This window comes from Petaurus breviceps, unplaced genomic scaffold, assembly GCF_028583685.1.
Source record: "Petaurus breviceps papuanus isolate PSGF00001 unplaced genomic scaffold, PetGlider_PUasm1.0 91133, whole genome shotgun sequence".
Taxonomy (NCBI): domain Eukaryota; kingdom Metazoa; phylum Chordata; class Mammalia; order Diprotodontia; family Petauridae; genus Petaurus; species Petaurus breviceps.
The window spans coordinates 39,470,703-39,487,936 of record NW_027187419.1 but is presented as its reverse complement, the minus strand read 5'-3'; the positions used below and the strand labels follow the sequence as shown (position 1 = coordinate 39,487,936).

General features: G+C 43.6%; 1 protein-coding gene across 2 annotated transcripts in view; it reads right to left on the bottom strand.

Annotated features, from left to right (window-relative positions):
- ST3GAL4 (ST3 beta-galactoside alpha-2,3-sialyltransferase 4) overlaps positions 1-17,234 on the bottom strand; it is a 46,068-nt gene that overhangs the window by 20,160 nt on the left and 8,674 nt on the right. The window contains exons 1-2 of one of the 2 annotated variants that reach the window (XM_069080804.1): positions 11,325-11,449; positions 11,035-11,127 (exon numbers count right to left, since the gene is read on the bottom strand). The exons of the other annotated variant lie outside the window; for it this stretch is intronic. Of the exons in view, the coding sequence (XP_068936905.1) occupies positions 11,035-11,040 (6 nt within the window). The 5' untranslated portion in view covers positions 11,041-11,127; positions 11,325-11,449. Of the gene's footprint in view, positions 1-11,034; positions 11,128-11,324; positions 11,450-17,234 lie in introns of those variants that run through there. 2 annotated transcript variants of the gene reach the window in all.

The window sequence follows — 17,234 nt, the reverse complement described above, 5'->3', positions numbered from 1 at the left end:
TATTATTATTACAAGAGCCTCCTAATTGGTCTACATCACTCAAGTCTCTTCTTTTTTTAATCAGCACAACTGGCTTTTCTTAAAGTGCAAATCTAACCTTACTCTCCTTACTCAAACTCCAGTGGCTTCCTATTGCTTCTAAAATCAAATATAATCTCATCTGTTTGGCATTTAAAGTCCTTCACAACCTGGTTCCAATATGTTCTCCCAATGTTATCGCACGTTATTACTCCTCTCTACACACCACAGTTTCAGCAAACTGGCCTTCTGGCTGCTTCTCATAAACAAGCACACCATCCCCTGCCTCCCTGATGTTTGTACTGGCTGGCCCTGAACTGGACTCCCTCCTCACCTTTCTCTGAGAAGTCATAGTTTCCTTCAAGGCTCAGCTCAAGGACTGTCTTCTCCAAGCTATCCTCCCTAAGCCCCCAAACTTCAAGTCTTCTTCCACAAATCATACTGAATCTATTCCATACACATTTCCATATGTGCAGGCATACCTCAGAGATAGTGCGGGTTCAGTTCCAGACCACTGCAATAAAGTGAATATTGCAATAAAGCAAGTCACATGAATTTTTTGGTTTCCTAGTGCATATAAAAATTGTGTTTACTGTAGTCTATGAAGTATTCAAGAGTATTATGTCTAAAAAAACTATGTATGTACCTTGATTAAAAAATTTTTTTTGCTAAAAATGCAAACCATTATCTGAGCCATCAGCTAGTCATAACCCTTCTGCTTAGTGGAAGGTCTTGCCCCCATGTTGACAGCTACTGACCGATCGGGTGGTGGCTGCTGAAGGTTGGGGTGGCATGGCAATTTCTTAAAATAGGATGACAATGAAGTTTGCAACATCATTGACTTTTTCTTTCACTTGAATACTTAGAGGCCATTGTAGGGTTATTAATTGGCCTATTGTTGTGTCTCAGGGAACAGCGAGAGGCTCAAGGGGAGGAAAAGAGACTGGGAACAAGCTGGGTCAACATTTATTGATAAATTTGCAGTCCTAATATGGGCACGGTTTGAGGTGCCTCAAAACAATTACAATAGTAATATCTATGATCACTGATCACAGATCACCATGACAGATATAATAACAAAGCTTGAAATGTTGAGAGAATTACCAAAACGTGGTACACCAAAACATAAAGGAGCACATCCTAATAGGAAAACGGTGCCAACAGACTTACACAGGTTGCCACAAACCTTCAATCTGTTAAAAAAAAAAAATACAGCATCTGCAAAGTGCTTTTATAAAACAAAGCGCACAAGAGGCAATGCCCGTAAAGATATGTCATTGCCTTCTGCCAGATTGCTGGAGAGAAGACTGGCAAGCTTCTGGAGAGAAAATACCATTTTCACTTTTGTACTTGTATCCCCCACTGCCTGGCATACAGTGGGCACTTAAAAAATCCTGGTTAACAGACTGATGTATTGGTTGGTTTTGCCAAACTGCTCTTCCTTTGTTTTTGTTTTTTTAAACAAGGAATGGATGATAGCTCTCATGGAGGAGGAGCCTGCTAGCTTCTGGGGCCAACCATCTTAGTTTGGGAGGGCTCTAAATGGTAAAATTAAACTGGCCTCTTTGAAACTTTCCCCCTCATTGCTCCCGGATCTGCCCTTGGGGACCAAATAAAAGAAATTAAATCCCTCTTCCAGATGACTGCTTTTCAAGTTCTTGAAGACAGCTATTCGGTTCCCCTAGAGTAGTCTCTGAACTTGGTAAAAAGGAAATAGATTTAGCAGAAGAGCAGAAGCAGCTTCCCAAGGGGAGAAGAGATAGATTTATGCCCTGGGGTGAGATCCCACCTCCTACTCACCTAGCCTGAATGTCCTTAGGCAAACCACATTTCCATTTCCTGGGTTTCCATTTCCTCACCTACAAAATCAGATGTTTGGACTAGATATCTATCTCTGAAGTAGGCCTTCCATGACCTAGATGAAGACAGCTGAGAAGGTCTTCCCTAAGAGAGCTATGTTCCCTGTGCTCAAGATCAGCAGGACTTCTACAGTATTGGCCTAAGAAGTAAAGAATGATGGAAACTGAGGGCCCATTCTCCCCTTGGTCAGTAGAGGAAAAAGTTGAGGGAGTCAGAATCAGTATTACTATCTTCGTTTTACAGAAAACCTACCTGAAACCCTGTTTTCTTAGATGTCTTGCTCACAATTATTACACAGCTAGGAAGTAGAAGCGCTGGCATTCAAACAATCGCTCTTATTTTATAGTGCTTTTAAAAGTTTCTTCACTATAACCTTGTGAGGTGAGGTTCATAGTACAAGGGTTAGTATGCCCATTTTACAAATAAGAAAACTGAGGAGCAGAGAGGCTAGTGACTTGCCTACTATCACAAAATGGTGTCACATTTCTGAAGTGCTTGAAGGCATACTGAATGGAGAATTGGACTAAAAACTCATTTCTGCTAATATCATCCACTCGTAATAAATCAACTCTAGGAGCTCCTACCACCTCCAGCAATCTAAAAGGAAATGTCCTGGTTTGGCATTCAAAGCTCTTCCTAATTTGGCCCTTTCCTTCCTTCTGGGCTTCTTCCACCTTACTGCCCTGTATGTACTCTGCTATTCTGTGGCATGATACTCCACCTGTCATTTCCAGACCTGTTTTACTGGCTGTCCTCTGTGCCTAGAATTCTCTCCTTCCTTATCTCCATATCCTGGCTATCCTAGCTTCCTTCAAGGCTCACCTTCTCACCTGACTGCACTACTCTGGGATTTCTCTGCCTTTTCCATTGTGCTAAATTAATCCAAGTGACTCCATGTTTAAATCTTGCTTTACCTGTGGGAATGTTTGAAACCAGGTTGCAGAGAATGGTGGTCTGGAAACACCCTATGCCTTCTACTTACACTGAGAAAAAACTAAAGTAGTATAAAACCCTTTTCTTCATGTGGTTACCTAACCAGCATTATTTTTTGCTTTTATACAGAACTTGTTTCCTCCTGTCTATAAAAGCTATGAGCTGTTTGTAACTGGAGCTGGCTGCACCCCAACAGCTTGCTGCTTTGGTGTGCTAAAAAATTATCTCTGCCCTGTTTCCTTTGTTTGCCTGAGTTTGCTTTATTGACCGGAACCAGACACCACCAAACCTGGTGAGTACCCTCCTCCCCCCATTCCTTTTGCATCTCTCTTTGTATATACTGTCTTCCTCTGTCCAATGTAAGATCCAGGAGGGAAGGGACTGTCTTTTTGGTATTTGTATCCACAGTGCTTAGCACGATGTCTGATGCATAGTCAAGTACTTAATAAATTTTTATTGACTTACTGCTAGTTCTTTCCCTCTGAGGTTACTCCTATTTTATACTGTCTTTATTTTCTTTAAACATAGTTGCTTGTATGTTGTTTCCCCATTAGATAGTGAGATCCTTGAGGGGAGGGGCTGTCTTTTGCATTTCTTCATAAAGCTTAGCAAAATGCCTGAAATATAGTAGGCTCTTAATAAAAGCTAGTCAGGAAGACCTGCCTTCAAGGCCTACCTCAGACCAGTTGTATGATCCTGGGTTAGCCCCTTAACTTCTCTGGTCTCAGTTTCCTCACTAATAAAAAGAGGAATTGTGCTCTCATGTCTTTTCCAGTTCTTAGTCCAATATCTTATAAGGTAGATAAGGTAGACAAACTCCCAGCCCAGGGCACTCTCCCCCACTTTATAACCTTTGAGAGATACCCACTTTGTCTGAAAGAAGACAAAAAGGGAGCCTGTCCACACAGAAGCCAAAATAGCAAAGGAAATTAGAAAGCTCAAGGCCAGATGTGATGGAAACAGTGGCTATACCAGTTCCCTAAACAGAGTCAATATAGGCTGTCCAAAGGGAAAAAATTTAACTCAAGATGCAGCCTGTTATTATTTGTTAAAATAAATTTTAAATAATTTGAAATTAATAATTTATGTATATATGATCATTCCTTAATTGAATGTGTATTTTTTATATTTGTTAAATTTTATTTTAAAAAGTTCATAATGAAGACCCATATGTACAAAAATATTTTATATCAGCTCTTTTTGTGGTGGCAAAGAATTGGAAATTAAGGGGGTGCCCATCAATTGGGGAATGGCTGAAAAAGTTGTGGTATATGAATATAATCGAATAATACTATTGTGCTATAAGAAATGAGGAGCAGATGGACTTCATATTTACCTGGAGAGGCTTATACGAACTGATGCTGAGGGAGAAGAGCAGAACCAAGAGAAATTTGTACACAATAACAGACACAAAGTATGTGTGACGACCATGTTTGATAGACTGGACTCTCTCAGCAATGCAGGGTTATAAGTCAACCCGGAAACACTCATGATGGAGAGAGACGTCTACATCCAGAGAAAGAATTAGAAAGAACTAAGTTTGGATCCAGATTTAAGCAAACTACCTGCTCTTTTTCCTTTTCTTGTTTGGTTTTGTTTCCTCTTTTCCATTGTTCATTCTATCTGATACAATCCTTCTTTATAATCTGACTAATGTCTAATGTGAAAGTATTTGCAGGGAGGGGCTAGGTAGCACAGTGAATAGAGCACCAGCCCTGGAGTCAGGAGGAACTGAGTTCAAATCCAACCTCAGTCACTTAACACAAAAGCTAGCCATGTGACCTTGAGCAAGTCACTTAACCCCAATTGCCCTCCAAAAAGCAAAAAATTTAAATAAATAAATAAAAGTATTTGCAGATACTATACTTGATTGTATGCCACCATGAGGGGTGGCAGGGAGATGGGGAGAAAATTTGAGACTCAAGGAATTGTGGAAGTGAATCTTGTAAACTAAAAGTAAACAGACAAATTAATAAAGACCAAAAAATTTTAAAAATAAAAGAAAATAAAATTCAAAAAAATTCATAATGATTTAAATGATTGCTGTGATTGCTGATTTCTTTCCACCTAAAGTATTGATTCAAGAGTTTTTTCTTATATTCACAGTCAAAATCTGGCTCCCTGTAACTTATACCCATTGACCCTTTCTTTGAATTTTATATCTATAGACAGATATTATATTGCCATGAAATCTTCCCTTTTCCAACCTAAGCTGCCCCCATTTTTTTCAATGCTTTGCTCATATGACATGTTTTCCTGACCTTTCGCCATCCTGGTCACTTTCCCTCAAGCAATATGGTGGTTATCTTTCAATGTCCCTCAAAAGATGTGGTAATAAGAAATAAATACAATATACTAGATGTGGTCAGAGCAGAACAGCATAAGATTCTTGACTATTTCCTTTCCTTGTATTTCTATTGGTGAAATCTAACAAAATTGGGCAGCTAGATGGCACAGTGGATAAAGTACTGAGCCTGCAGTCAGGAAGACTCATCATCTTTGAGTTCAAATAATGGTCTTAGACACTCACTAGCTGTGTGACCCTGGGCAAGTCATCTGTTTACCTCAGTTTTCTCATCTGTAAAATGAGCTGGAGAAGCAAAGAGTAAACCACTCTAGTATCTTCACCAAGAAAACCCCAAATGGGGTCTCAAAGAATTAGACATGTCTGAACAACAACAACAAATAGTCTTTTTTGACAGCTATATAATATGACTGGTTCACAGTCTATTAAAATGCCTGGGTCAGCCTGTTGGTTCAATTTAACGTTTATTAAACATCTACTGCATACAAAAAATCCTCTCCATTCCTGCAATTTTGCAGTTGATTTTTTTGTACCTCCTATGTTCAGGATTTTACATTTGTTCCTCTTAAATTTCATTGTCTTGGTTTCAGCCTCATTGTTTTGGCATGCTGAAAGCTTTAAAAATCTCCATGTTATACACAGCAATCTCTTCAAGTTTGTGTCACCTCCAACTTTTAGAAATAAACTTCCCATCTATTCCTTCAGCTAAGCTATTGATATGATATCAACTAGAACAAGACCAAGGACAGAAAACTATGATATACCACTAGAGACCTCTCTATGTAGGTTGACACTGAACCATTAATTAACATTCTTTGGGTACAATAAGTTGATTAGTAAAACTAAGTTATTACATATTCATTAATAAAAGCTCCTACCACTGTGCCAAAGACACTCTCAATTTCCTTAGGTCTTATATTCCATTCCACTTACTGGGTTCTCCCACACCACTCTTAGATGAAATGGCAAATAGAGAATTCAATTTGACACATATTTACTGCATCTATTATGTGCAGAAACACCTTTTTAGGCTTTGAGGACACACTGACGGACACACACACACACACCACACACCACACAGGATAAACTCTGCCCTCTGGAAGGGAAAACATATACAAAGTGTCCCGTGAGGAGTATACACACACATTCATTCATACATACACACAGAACTATAATATAAGGTATGGGAAGAGATTAGGAAAGTCTTCATGAAAGAGGGAAGGCTTAAAGGAGAAAAGAATTCTTAAAAGAAGGAATAAGGAAGGTGTACATGGGAATGATTCACTGTAAATGCAAAGAGAAAGAAGATAGCATGTTGAGCTCAGCAAAGAGTTAATAGGCCAGTTTTGCTGAACTGATTATACGAAAGGGAATACTCTGAAATAAGTTTGCCTAGAAAGGCAGGCTAACAGCAGGTTATGGAGGGGTTTATTTAAATGCTGGCCTGAGTTGTTGGCATTTTATCCTAGAAGAGGGAGCCACTGGAAGTTTTTTGAGCAGGGAAGGGGTATGGTCAGACATATGCCTTAGGAAGATTATTTGGGCATTTGAGTAACGAACATATTAAAAGGATTAAGACTGAAGACAGAGGGACTAATTAGGAGATTATGATCCTATACGGTCTGGGACCTGGACTAGGACATGGGCGTGCTATAGATCAAGCAATGTGGTGGTACAACTGACCGGACTTGAAAAGGAGAATGGAGTCAAAGTCAAACTCAAGACTGCAAATCTGGGTGATTAGAAGGAGGATGGTTCTCACAAGGGAATCGAGAAGCTGGAGGAGAGGCAGGTTTAAAAGGCAAGATGATGAGTTCTGTTTGGCGCACAGTTAATTTGAGGTAAACATCTCTCTAGGAGGTTGTCCAGCAGGCAGTTGTGATTTTGGTCCGGGGAAAGATTAGGGCTGGATAAGTGCATCTGTAAGTCAGCTTCAAAAGGTGACAATAATCGAATAATCCATGGAAGTGGAGGGGCTCATGAAGGTACAAAATGTAGAGAGGGAGGGGGGAAAAGTGCCTCACTCAGAACTTTGGGAGACACAGAAGCCAGGAGAGGGATGAGGAACCAGAAAAGGAAACAGAACAGGAGCCAGCCATGCAGGAGAAGAATCAAGAGCAAGTAGCAGTCTCACAGAAACCAAAGGATGTGAACGTGTCCTTCCTGTCCAAAGCTTCAGAAAGGTCAAGGAGGATTAGTAGAGAGAAAAGGTCACAGCACTGAGCAATGAGATCACTGGAAACTTCCCACCTTCCTCCCCGGAATCCGAAAGCACAAGTCACAACACCACCCTTGTGCCAAAGGGCACCCGGGACACTCAGAACTCTGGCTTTGGGAGCCCTGCACTTGGTCCGCCTCCTTCAAACCTATATAAAGATAAAGCTGACATTTTATAGCTCTTGAAGCTTTGCAAAGGGCTTTATTCGATTTGATGCTCACAACCCTAAGAGTAGATTTAGCATTCCCATTTTACAGAAGTGAGGTGGCACATAGTAGGATTTGAACCAGTCTCTCCAAACTCCAAGGTCAGCATAGATATTCCTCTAGGCCACAGGGCCTTAAGGAGAAGGAAACTCCTGAACAAAATGGGTTGGCAAAATTCACTGGTCTCATCTTCAGGGGCTGCCCCTCCAAGCAGGGAGAAGCAGCACTGTCCATCACCCTTTTCTTGAGTCATTACAAGGAATCATTTGAAAATAACAGGGACAGGGAGGCTGGGTGGTGCAGTGAATAGAGCACCAGCCCTGGAGTCTAGAGGACCTGAGCTCAAATCTGGCCTCACTCAACACTTACTAGCCATGTGATCTTGGGCAAGTCACCTAACCCCAATTGCCCTGCCTTCCCCTCTCCAAAAAACAAAAAGAAAGTAACAGGGAGGTACAGAGGTATTCACCACGGCAGAATGCTGAGCTAGGAATGGATAAGACAGTGAGACAGGAAGGAGGAAGGATTTAAATACAGTCGAAACAAAGTATGTGCTGGGGTGCTGATTCAGATGCCCTGTCTGCTTGACCTGGTCTGGAATTGTTTGGCACTCTGTGTAGGACATACCCCCTTTCCTACACTCTGCCTCCCACAAAACACAAACTGGCTGGAATGACACAGAAGGTATGGCTTTAGCTCCCTTCCCCTGGAGCACCTCATTAGGACCACTCTCCCCCATCCTTCTCTACCTGGGCCAGACTGACCTCAAGGGCCGGAGATAAGGTACAGGTTCCCCTTCTGAGCCCCAGTTTCCTGGCCCTCAGCCCAAGCTTGGCCTTTTCTGACCTGGGATTTCTTCCCTGCCATACTCTTCTCCAAGTGCCCAAGGAAGCAAAATATACAACTCCTCACCCAGCCATTAGGTAGAACACCAAACAGGTTAGGCTCCCCTTAGCACTACAGGACTATCCACAGGGAATGGTCTCCATGTTTGTCTTGCCCATTGGTACAGTGGGACAGGCATGTTGAAGCCTTTTTCTCCCTCCTGCAGAAAGCTATGATTCTGCAGGCCTGGCTGAATGATAAGAGACACCAGGGTCCCGAAGCTCCAAAGTAGTTACCAAGCAACTGAGCTCCCAGAGACAAGATAAATCCCTGTACCTGTTGCCATCAATCAATAAACATTTAGTAAGTACCTCCTCTGTGTAAGGCATGGTGCTAAGCGCTGTTGCACCCTCCCTCTCCCTGCAGGAACAGTTCTGCAAACTATTAACTCCCACTAATGGAGATCTCAACCAAAGCTAGAAGCTACCACTGCACCCAGCCCAGAAAGAGCTTTCCATAGTAATCCCTGCAACCCACATTTCTCCAAGGAGAGGGTATCCCAAGGATAGAGGCTTAGGCTACCTTAAGAGGCAGTTCTGCACTACAGGGTAGGACCCCTAGTTTTTCTGAGGAAAGGCTCAGAATGAAGAGTTTTATAGTCAGTTCACTGGTGTCACTGGATCTCTATTTAGGTTATCTACAATCAGGATCCAAGTGGTTATCCCAAGAAGTTGTCAGTGTGAAACCAGGAAAGAAGGCTACAGCCACAACAATTTCCTTTCTCTGCTTCCCACCACAACCCACCTCCAAACAGCTGATCTCCACTCTGAGAGTTGTAAGAGGAGACCACCAACTATTTAATGGGATCTCTTTGATACCAAGAAGTATATTTTTACCCTGGACTCTGTCCAGCCAACAGCGCCCAGCTGTCAAAACGTAAAGCCTAGTTTTGTCCCAGGCAAATGTCTCTCCCAAATCACACAGTCACATTCATGAATAACTAATGTTTATAAAGTTTTCTACAGTTTACAATTGCATATATTACCCAGTTTGATCCTCACAGCAACTTTATTGTGTAGGTACAAATATCATGGAGGTGACATGGAACAGTGGATAGAGAACTGAACTTAGCATCAGGAAGATAGGTTCAAATCCTACCCCGGATACTTACAAGGCATTAACCTCTCTGTGCCTCAGTTTGCTCATCTGAAAAATCACTAGTTTCTTCTCAACAGTCTCCAAGGTTCCTTCAAGTTCTAAATATATGATTTCCTGATCATTATTCCCATTTTACAGGAAACTGAGGCTCAGAGAATTTAAGTGACTTGCCCACTTTACACAGTTGTTAAAGAGTAGTACTAGGATTTGAAGTCAGCTCACCTGACTCCAGTTCCTTGTTATAAGGAATCTACAGCTCTCTTCAGGAAGAGCTACAAACACTCAGAAAACACACAATTTCTCCCTGGCTCCAAAGTCACCGAGGCAGCAACTCTGAGTGAGGCTGGTCATTCAGAAGGTAGAGCCCTCACTGTTTATTTGTTGTGAGGGAAAAGCAGCAGCTCTCTTTGAGTTTGGAGAGACCAGCAGAAGAGGAATGAGGCTCTCTCAGAAGAAAAACAAGGTGCCCAGGTTTCTTAAGAGCTCTTTCCCTAGGGTGATTAGCTTCATTTCCAGAGGAAGGGAAGGGAGTGGATGGATAAAATGCATCTTATCTACACACCTCATTTAATGTTTTTTTTTTTTCCTCATGCATATATATATATATACTTCTTGGTGTCAAAGTAAGAGGAGCTGCCCCCTCTTCCTGGACAGGCTCTACTTCCACCTCCAGATCCTGGCAGGGGGTAAAGACTGAAACCCAGGGTGGGTAAATCAGGGAAAGGTAGCTGACACAAATCTTCACCAAATCCTCCAAGAAAGAGAAGAGGAAGATTTGTCTAGGTTATTCACAACCTCTGTACCCTTCACAAGTCTGAAAGTCTATATCCCCTGCATGGGCATACATACAAATACACATAATACAAACATACCCACAAAATACAGCCCCTTGCAAACTCATACATATGTGACCCTGCACTCATGCAGACACACACACCAGCACTTCCCACACAAACAACCTATGTGCATGCAAACATACAAACACAGTTATCAATACCAGGGGCCTCACAACGCTTTACTTTATCACCAACCCTAGGACTTACTGTGTCAGGAGGTGGCTGGGCCCCCTCTGGAAGAGAATTCCCTTCCCCCATCCCTCTACTTGAGGTATTCTCAGTTACTGCTATTGAAGCTTTCTACCGTCTGGCTTTCCAAGTGCTCTCACTACCTCTATCAAAGCCACAGTTTGTTTGTCAGGTTGCTGGTCCCAGAAGCAATTAGCAGGGGAGCCATGTACAACAGAAAGCAGCACATCTGAGTGCCTGGGGACCTTGTCATCCTCCCAAAGTTGGGGTGGAAGGAAGGCCTGATGTTCTGGTTAAAAGATCTTAAACAAGGCAAGCTACCCCAAGGCCAGCTCCCCAGAGGTGGGGTCCAGCCACCTCAGCCAAGTCCGAATCTGCTTTAGGTGTATGAGCTAAGAAAGCTCTGAGAAACTTCAGAAGAGGGACCATATAGTGAGACTGGATTTAAAAGGGCTGCAGCTCGGAAATCCTGCCCATTTTGCTGACCTCCATCCACTCTTCTCCCTGAGATGTTCCCAGGAATGCAAAAGAAGGCTTAGGCTCCAAGACACAGATGAGAGGCTGAGGATCCAAGGGCTCCTAGAGAGGTAGAAGCAACCATTAGGGGAACCAGGAAGGTGGAAGATGCCTCTGAACCCTCCCTGGCAGACACCCTCATACACAATCACAATGCTGTTTATATACAATTACACCTGCACATAAACACACCCATGCCATTCTATCACACTCAAACAAACAAAATAAAATTCCCCAAACTTCCTTCACCTGACACAGACCTTAACAATTCTGTCCTTCACAACCTCTTCTCTCCTTTGGTTGACAGGGAATGGCCTCAGGACAAGGGTAGGGAAGTAATGACATACTATGGACTGGGACCAGATAAGGTTTGCAGACTGCAGGAATCTCAGGACTGGAGCTCTGCAGAAAAGCTAGATACCAGAGAACAGGTTTGGGCTCCACCCCTCTCCCCTTCCCCACCCCAGTAAGTCATTCAGTGCTACTTCCCAGTCCAATGCCCCCAGGCTAAACGTCTGGATCCGGATTGGGACCGTGCCAAAGATGAAGCAGGAGACCTCTGGGGTTCTGTTTCACTCAAAAGGCCAGACTCAACCCACAGGCAAACTGGAGTAGAAGACTCAGTCTCTCCCTTCCTGCACTGAGTTCAGAACTATAGTCCATCATCTACTGCCCCTGTCCCGTCCAAACTATAAATGCCATGGACTTCAGGAAGATATTCCATCCGACAGTTCTGTGCAGATTCAGAGCCTAACATCCACTGAAATCAACTAAACTACTGAAAGAAATGGGGACAAGACTTGGTCCTGTTTTAAAACTAAGAGAATACAAAAGAGTGGAGAGAGCACTGAATTTGGAATTGAAAGAATTGAACTAAAATCACAGCTCAGTCACTTACTTCCCTGGGTGAGCTGGGGCAACTCACTTAACTTTCCTGGAACTGTTTCCTCACCTGTAAAATGAGAAGGTTGGATTAAATGATTTCCAAGGTTCCTTCCAGCTCTAAAGCTCTGATCTATGCTCCGTACGACCCCCAAAAAAAAGAAGACACAGAGAGAAGCCAGGAGTTCAAGTCTGAGAAGAACCCCAGGCTCCATCCTATAAAGTGGGGGAGGGTTCCTGTCAACCATCCCAAGTTGTTTCCTCCTGGACTGTGTTCAGTTTCTGAGCCCCTTCAAACACCTGCCCATAATAGCAATGAATAGGGGCTGAGGAAGATTGGAAGCCCTAGGGACTAAGAGCTCCCTCTCTCAGGGGAACAAACCAGTCTAGTTCTCCTTCTCACTGGTAAGTTCAGGGGAGAACTCTCTCCCTCTCCATCCCTCTCCCATTTGGAGAGTTGCAAAGATAGTAGTAGGGTAAGACGAAAAGATTCATTGTGCTTGGGGTTTGGGAAATAGGATCCCAAAGGAAGAATGGAGGTGGAGGGGAGGGTCTTATACCATTAGGGGGTGGGAATGAGAACTTACCTAAGAGAAGGGACCCCAAGCATAATTAGGCTAGAACTGTACAGGACCAAATACAAGGCTCAGAACCACAGAGCATTAAGTTGGAAGTACATCAAGGTTTTGGTTCATGCTGGGGTAGAAGACTGAGTCAGGAAGCACATACTAACTTCTGCCACCTGGATGAAGTCACTCCTCCTTTCTGAGCTGCAGGTTCCACACCTATCAAATGAGGAACTGGACTACAAGAACTGAGGCCCCCTTATAACTCTCAAATTCTATCCTGGAATTTAGGATTAAATAGGAATCTAGTGAGTAGAAATTGGGCACCAGTAAAGAGAGAAAGGGGAAAGGTTTAGAGAAGGGTGAGTCTTAGGAATTCCTTCCTTCAGCCCAAAGAAGGAGAGATATGCCACTTCTTTTCTTTTTCAATCCTATGTTCAAGGCTGACCAGAGAACAGGGCAAAGGAACCTAAGGAAATCTTCCAGCACTCCTCCTTCCTGGGCCTGCCTCTTCTCCATGCCTGCCTAGAGACAAGAAAGTCTAATAGACAGGAAGTTGAAATATAAGCAACGCAAAGACCAAGGACCCAGAACAGCCTCCCAAACACCCAGAGCAGGAAGTGGGGCTGTTTGGGCAAAGTAAGAGTCATAGTTTTCTCTGTTTCCCTCTCCTTATGTTTCCATCGTTCCTCCTCATTTGGTTTTTTTTCCCTGTTTCTTCCCATTTCCCAATGTCTTTCCTGTCTTTCCTCTCCCTCTCCCTCTCCCTCTCTCTCTGTCTCTCTCTCTCTCTGTCTGTCTGTCTCTCTCTCTCTTTCCCTGTCTTCCTCTCCACTCTCCCTATCCCTGATTTCCCCCATCTTGGTATCTCTCTGTCCCCATCCCTGCCTCTCCCACACCCCACCCCTCTCCCTCTAGTTATGTAAAAAGCCTGGGAACACAGAGATCTTTGTTGTCAAATCAAATCCATACAGAGTCAGAATCAGCCAGTGCAGCTGTTTTCCCTTGGCACAGCTGAGGGGTCTTATCAAGGAGAACCCCATGAAGGGCAAGGGGCATTGAACCAACCTCTCCTTCACCCAAAACTTAGAATCAGTAGAGAAAAATCCAGGCTGAGCTGCTGGTTGGTGGCCTAAAACAAACACATTTGACCACAAACCTGGATTTGTGATAACACATATATGGGCTCAAGGCACAACTCAGAACCATAGAAAGGCATATATATATAAGGCTATACAATGTATAGGCTAAACATGCCTACACAGAATAGCTAAAGCCTAGACAAGAAAGAGTCGTCAGGGAGTATGACCCGCTCCCTCTGGTCACAATGACTTCCCTCACCTGAATCCTCCTGGGCTCCCTGCTCATCCCCAAAGTGGACAGGGTAGGATTTTGTCTCCCCTCTCTGAGGGGAAGAGAGTGGGTAAGACACACCCCCTGACCAGGCTGATGTGATGAAGGACAAAGTGTTAAGAACCACAACATACATCACCCACACATCTTTTCCCATCCCACAAAACAAGTAAGTGCTAGTGAAAGCATTCAATCTGAGAACAGCTGAAGCTACTAAGACCTGGAACTGTTGCCACTCTTAGGCTGGGCACCTCATGAGTCCACTAGATGGCTCTGCTCTTTCAGGGACACCAAACCTCTCATGTGCTGAAGCTCTACAGCCATTTGGTTCTCTGATGACTGTGGATCAAGCTGGGAGATGAAACATTGGGGAGAAAAATGAGAAAACAGAATGGGGAGGTGGGGGTGGGGGGAGAAGTACTGAGTGTGTGTGTGTTGGGAGACAGAGGGGGTTCTGATGTGTATAAGGCACAGGAATCTGGTGGGAACCAACCCAGAACACACTCCTACACAGAAGGCCCAGCCTGTCCACTGACTCCACCTCGCATCTTGAACACAGCTTTTGGTGCAGGGCCCAAAATAGATGATACAAGGATTTTTCAGGAAACTGGGTGGTTAGCCTGGAGCTCCAACTTACCTTTCTACACCATGTTCCAACCAAACTGGAGTATTAGCTTTCCTCTGAACTTAAACTCACCTCCACATATACCTGGTACACTTTCCTTTCTTATCTCTGCGTTTCAGAATCTTTCCTCAAGGCTCAGCTCAGGCACCATCCCCTATATTGAAGCCTCCATTGTCCCACCGTCACACTTTGGAACCTTGTATTATAGTCAGCTGTGTACCTGTCTATTCCCCAACCCCCAGGAAAAGCTATGCTCCTCAAGGGGTGAGGACTGTGTCAGTTTTTAAAATCTTTGTACACCCAGTACCTAGAACAAAAGAAGGGGAAAGGAAGAGGATAAACATTTATATAGTGCATCTGCTACATGCCAAGCCCTTTATAGACATTATCTCATTTAATCCTCGAGGTAAACAGTATTATTATCGTCATTTTACAGTTAAGGAAAATGAGGCAAACAGAGAATAAGTGACTTGCCCAGGGTCACACAGCTAGTAGTGACTTACACATAGAAGGCACTCCATAAATACTGATGAATTAAGTTGAGTTGAATTGAGAAGAGATTTAGGGAGCAATAAATGGGTAACCTTACACAATACCCAGTCCAATTCCCTCATCTTACAGAAGAAAAAATTGAAGCGCAAACAGGTTAAGTGATTTTCCTAAGGTCACACAAGTAACAAATTGTAGAGTCAAAGCTCAAACCCAGGGGCGGCCAGGTGGCTCAGCGAGTAAGATCTCCGGCTCCAGTGTCGGGATGACGTGGATCAAATCCGGGCTCAGATACTCAGCACCACACCCAGAAATAACTGGCTGTGTAACCTTGAGCAAGTTACTTAACCCCGATTGCTTTAAAAAAAAAAAAAAAGCTCAAACCCAGATCCTCTAATTCACTTGCTCCTATACTAACCTGTCAAGCACTGCTTTTTCCCAGTAAGCCCACATGAAGCATGTCCATACAAGGATGACAAAGAAGTCTGGATACACGGAAAATGGGGTTATGCAGAAGATAAGATTCAGGGGAAACATGATAGCTGTCTTCAAGTATTTGAGGAGCTGACAGAGAATCTCACCACCAACCCCTGAGGAAGAATACTCACAAGTAAAACTCAGATCTCATTTGACTCCCTCTGACCCAAGATAGGCCTAAAGGAGGCATCCCTGCAGTGAAGCTCCCATCACCCCAGTGCCGATAGAGGCACTGGGCATCAATCCCCCAAAGCTGGGGCAGCTAGGTAGCACAGTGGAAAGAATGCTGGACATGGCAGTCAAGGAGACCTAAATTCAAATCATGTCTCAGAAACTGTCTCAGAAAGCCCCTTACTGCTTGGGTGACCTTGGGCTGAACCTGTTTACTCAACTGTAAAATGAGAGAACTGAATTAGAGTGCGTCTGAGGTGCCTCCCAACTCTATTCAGTGATTCTGTCTTCAAAAGGGACCTACTTGGTAACTTCTTCCCTTACCTTTTACCTCAGGTCTCTGACCAGACCCAGCATGGCAGGGCAGGGCACAGAGCTATAAAGAATGCTATAATCAACCCAGTCTCCCAACAAGCCAGGATACCTAACAGCCGGAGTATGCTCAGCTTTTCAAAATGTTTTCAAATACTTACAATTAGGAGGAGAGAGTGTAATATAGTAAGAGTACTGAACCACTAAGCAAATGTATGATCTCTGGTCAATCACCTCACCTCTCCAGGACTTATTTTATTTATCTGGGCATTAGGATGGTTCATAAAGCCCATAGCTCCATGGGACCAGAGGATGTTAGAGCTGGAAAGAACCTCAGAAATGGCTGATCCTCACCAAAGCCTGGAGAGATCTGCCTTGGATGACACAGCTAGTTAGTGGCAGAGCTGAGTTAAAATTCAGGTCTCTAGAAACTACCCATTAAGGGTAGTTTAGATGAAGACTATCTCCCATGTTCCTCCTCTTCTCTGAGTCCCAAGAGTCCACTCCACTTGCTCTTCAAGAATGGCAACAACTTGGAAAGGGAGAGAGGAAGAAAGACATTCCAGGCATAGAAAGCCAGGAACAGATATGGCATGTTAGGCAGAAAGTTAACGAGTCAGTCTGATCATAATATAGGGTATGTATATGGCATTGTTAAGAAATAAGGCTAGAGGGGCAGCTAGGTGGTGCAGTGAATAGAGCACTGGCCCTGGAGTCAGGAGGACCTGAGTTCAAATCTGTCCTCAGACACTTGACACACTTACTATCTGTGTGACTTTGGGCAAGTCACTTAACCCCGATTGCCCTCCAAAAAAGAAAAAAAAAAAAGAAAAGAAATAAGGCTAGAGATGAAAGCTAAAGGCTCTGAATATCAGGCTAAGAAGATGTGACTGGGATATAGGATTCTATCCACTCCAGATATAGGGAGATGGGCACAGTCTACCTTCACCCCAACCTCATCTCTGGTACCTGCTTCTTCTAGGCCCCTGCAGGCCTGAATTAAAGCCTCTTAAAATGAGCCTGCTAGTTGTTGGGAAAGGGTACTCACAACAGTCACCCCCACAAAGCAAGGGTTCCATAAAGATAAAGGTAGGAAACAAAAGAGAGAACCCCAGGCCCTACCCCATCAGTATATACACAGAGAGTCTTCCTTTGTATCAAAGACTTCCATCACTGAGCCTCTGCAGGGTACCTATTAGCCACAGCTCAGGGACAGGCTCTATCCATCCCATGAGAGCAACTGCTGAGCCCTAAGACATGGCTCCCTAATCCACACCTAGCTGACACCTAAACAG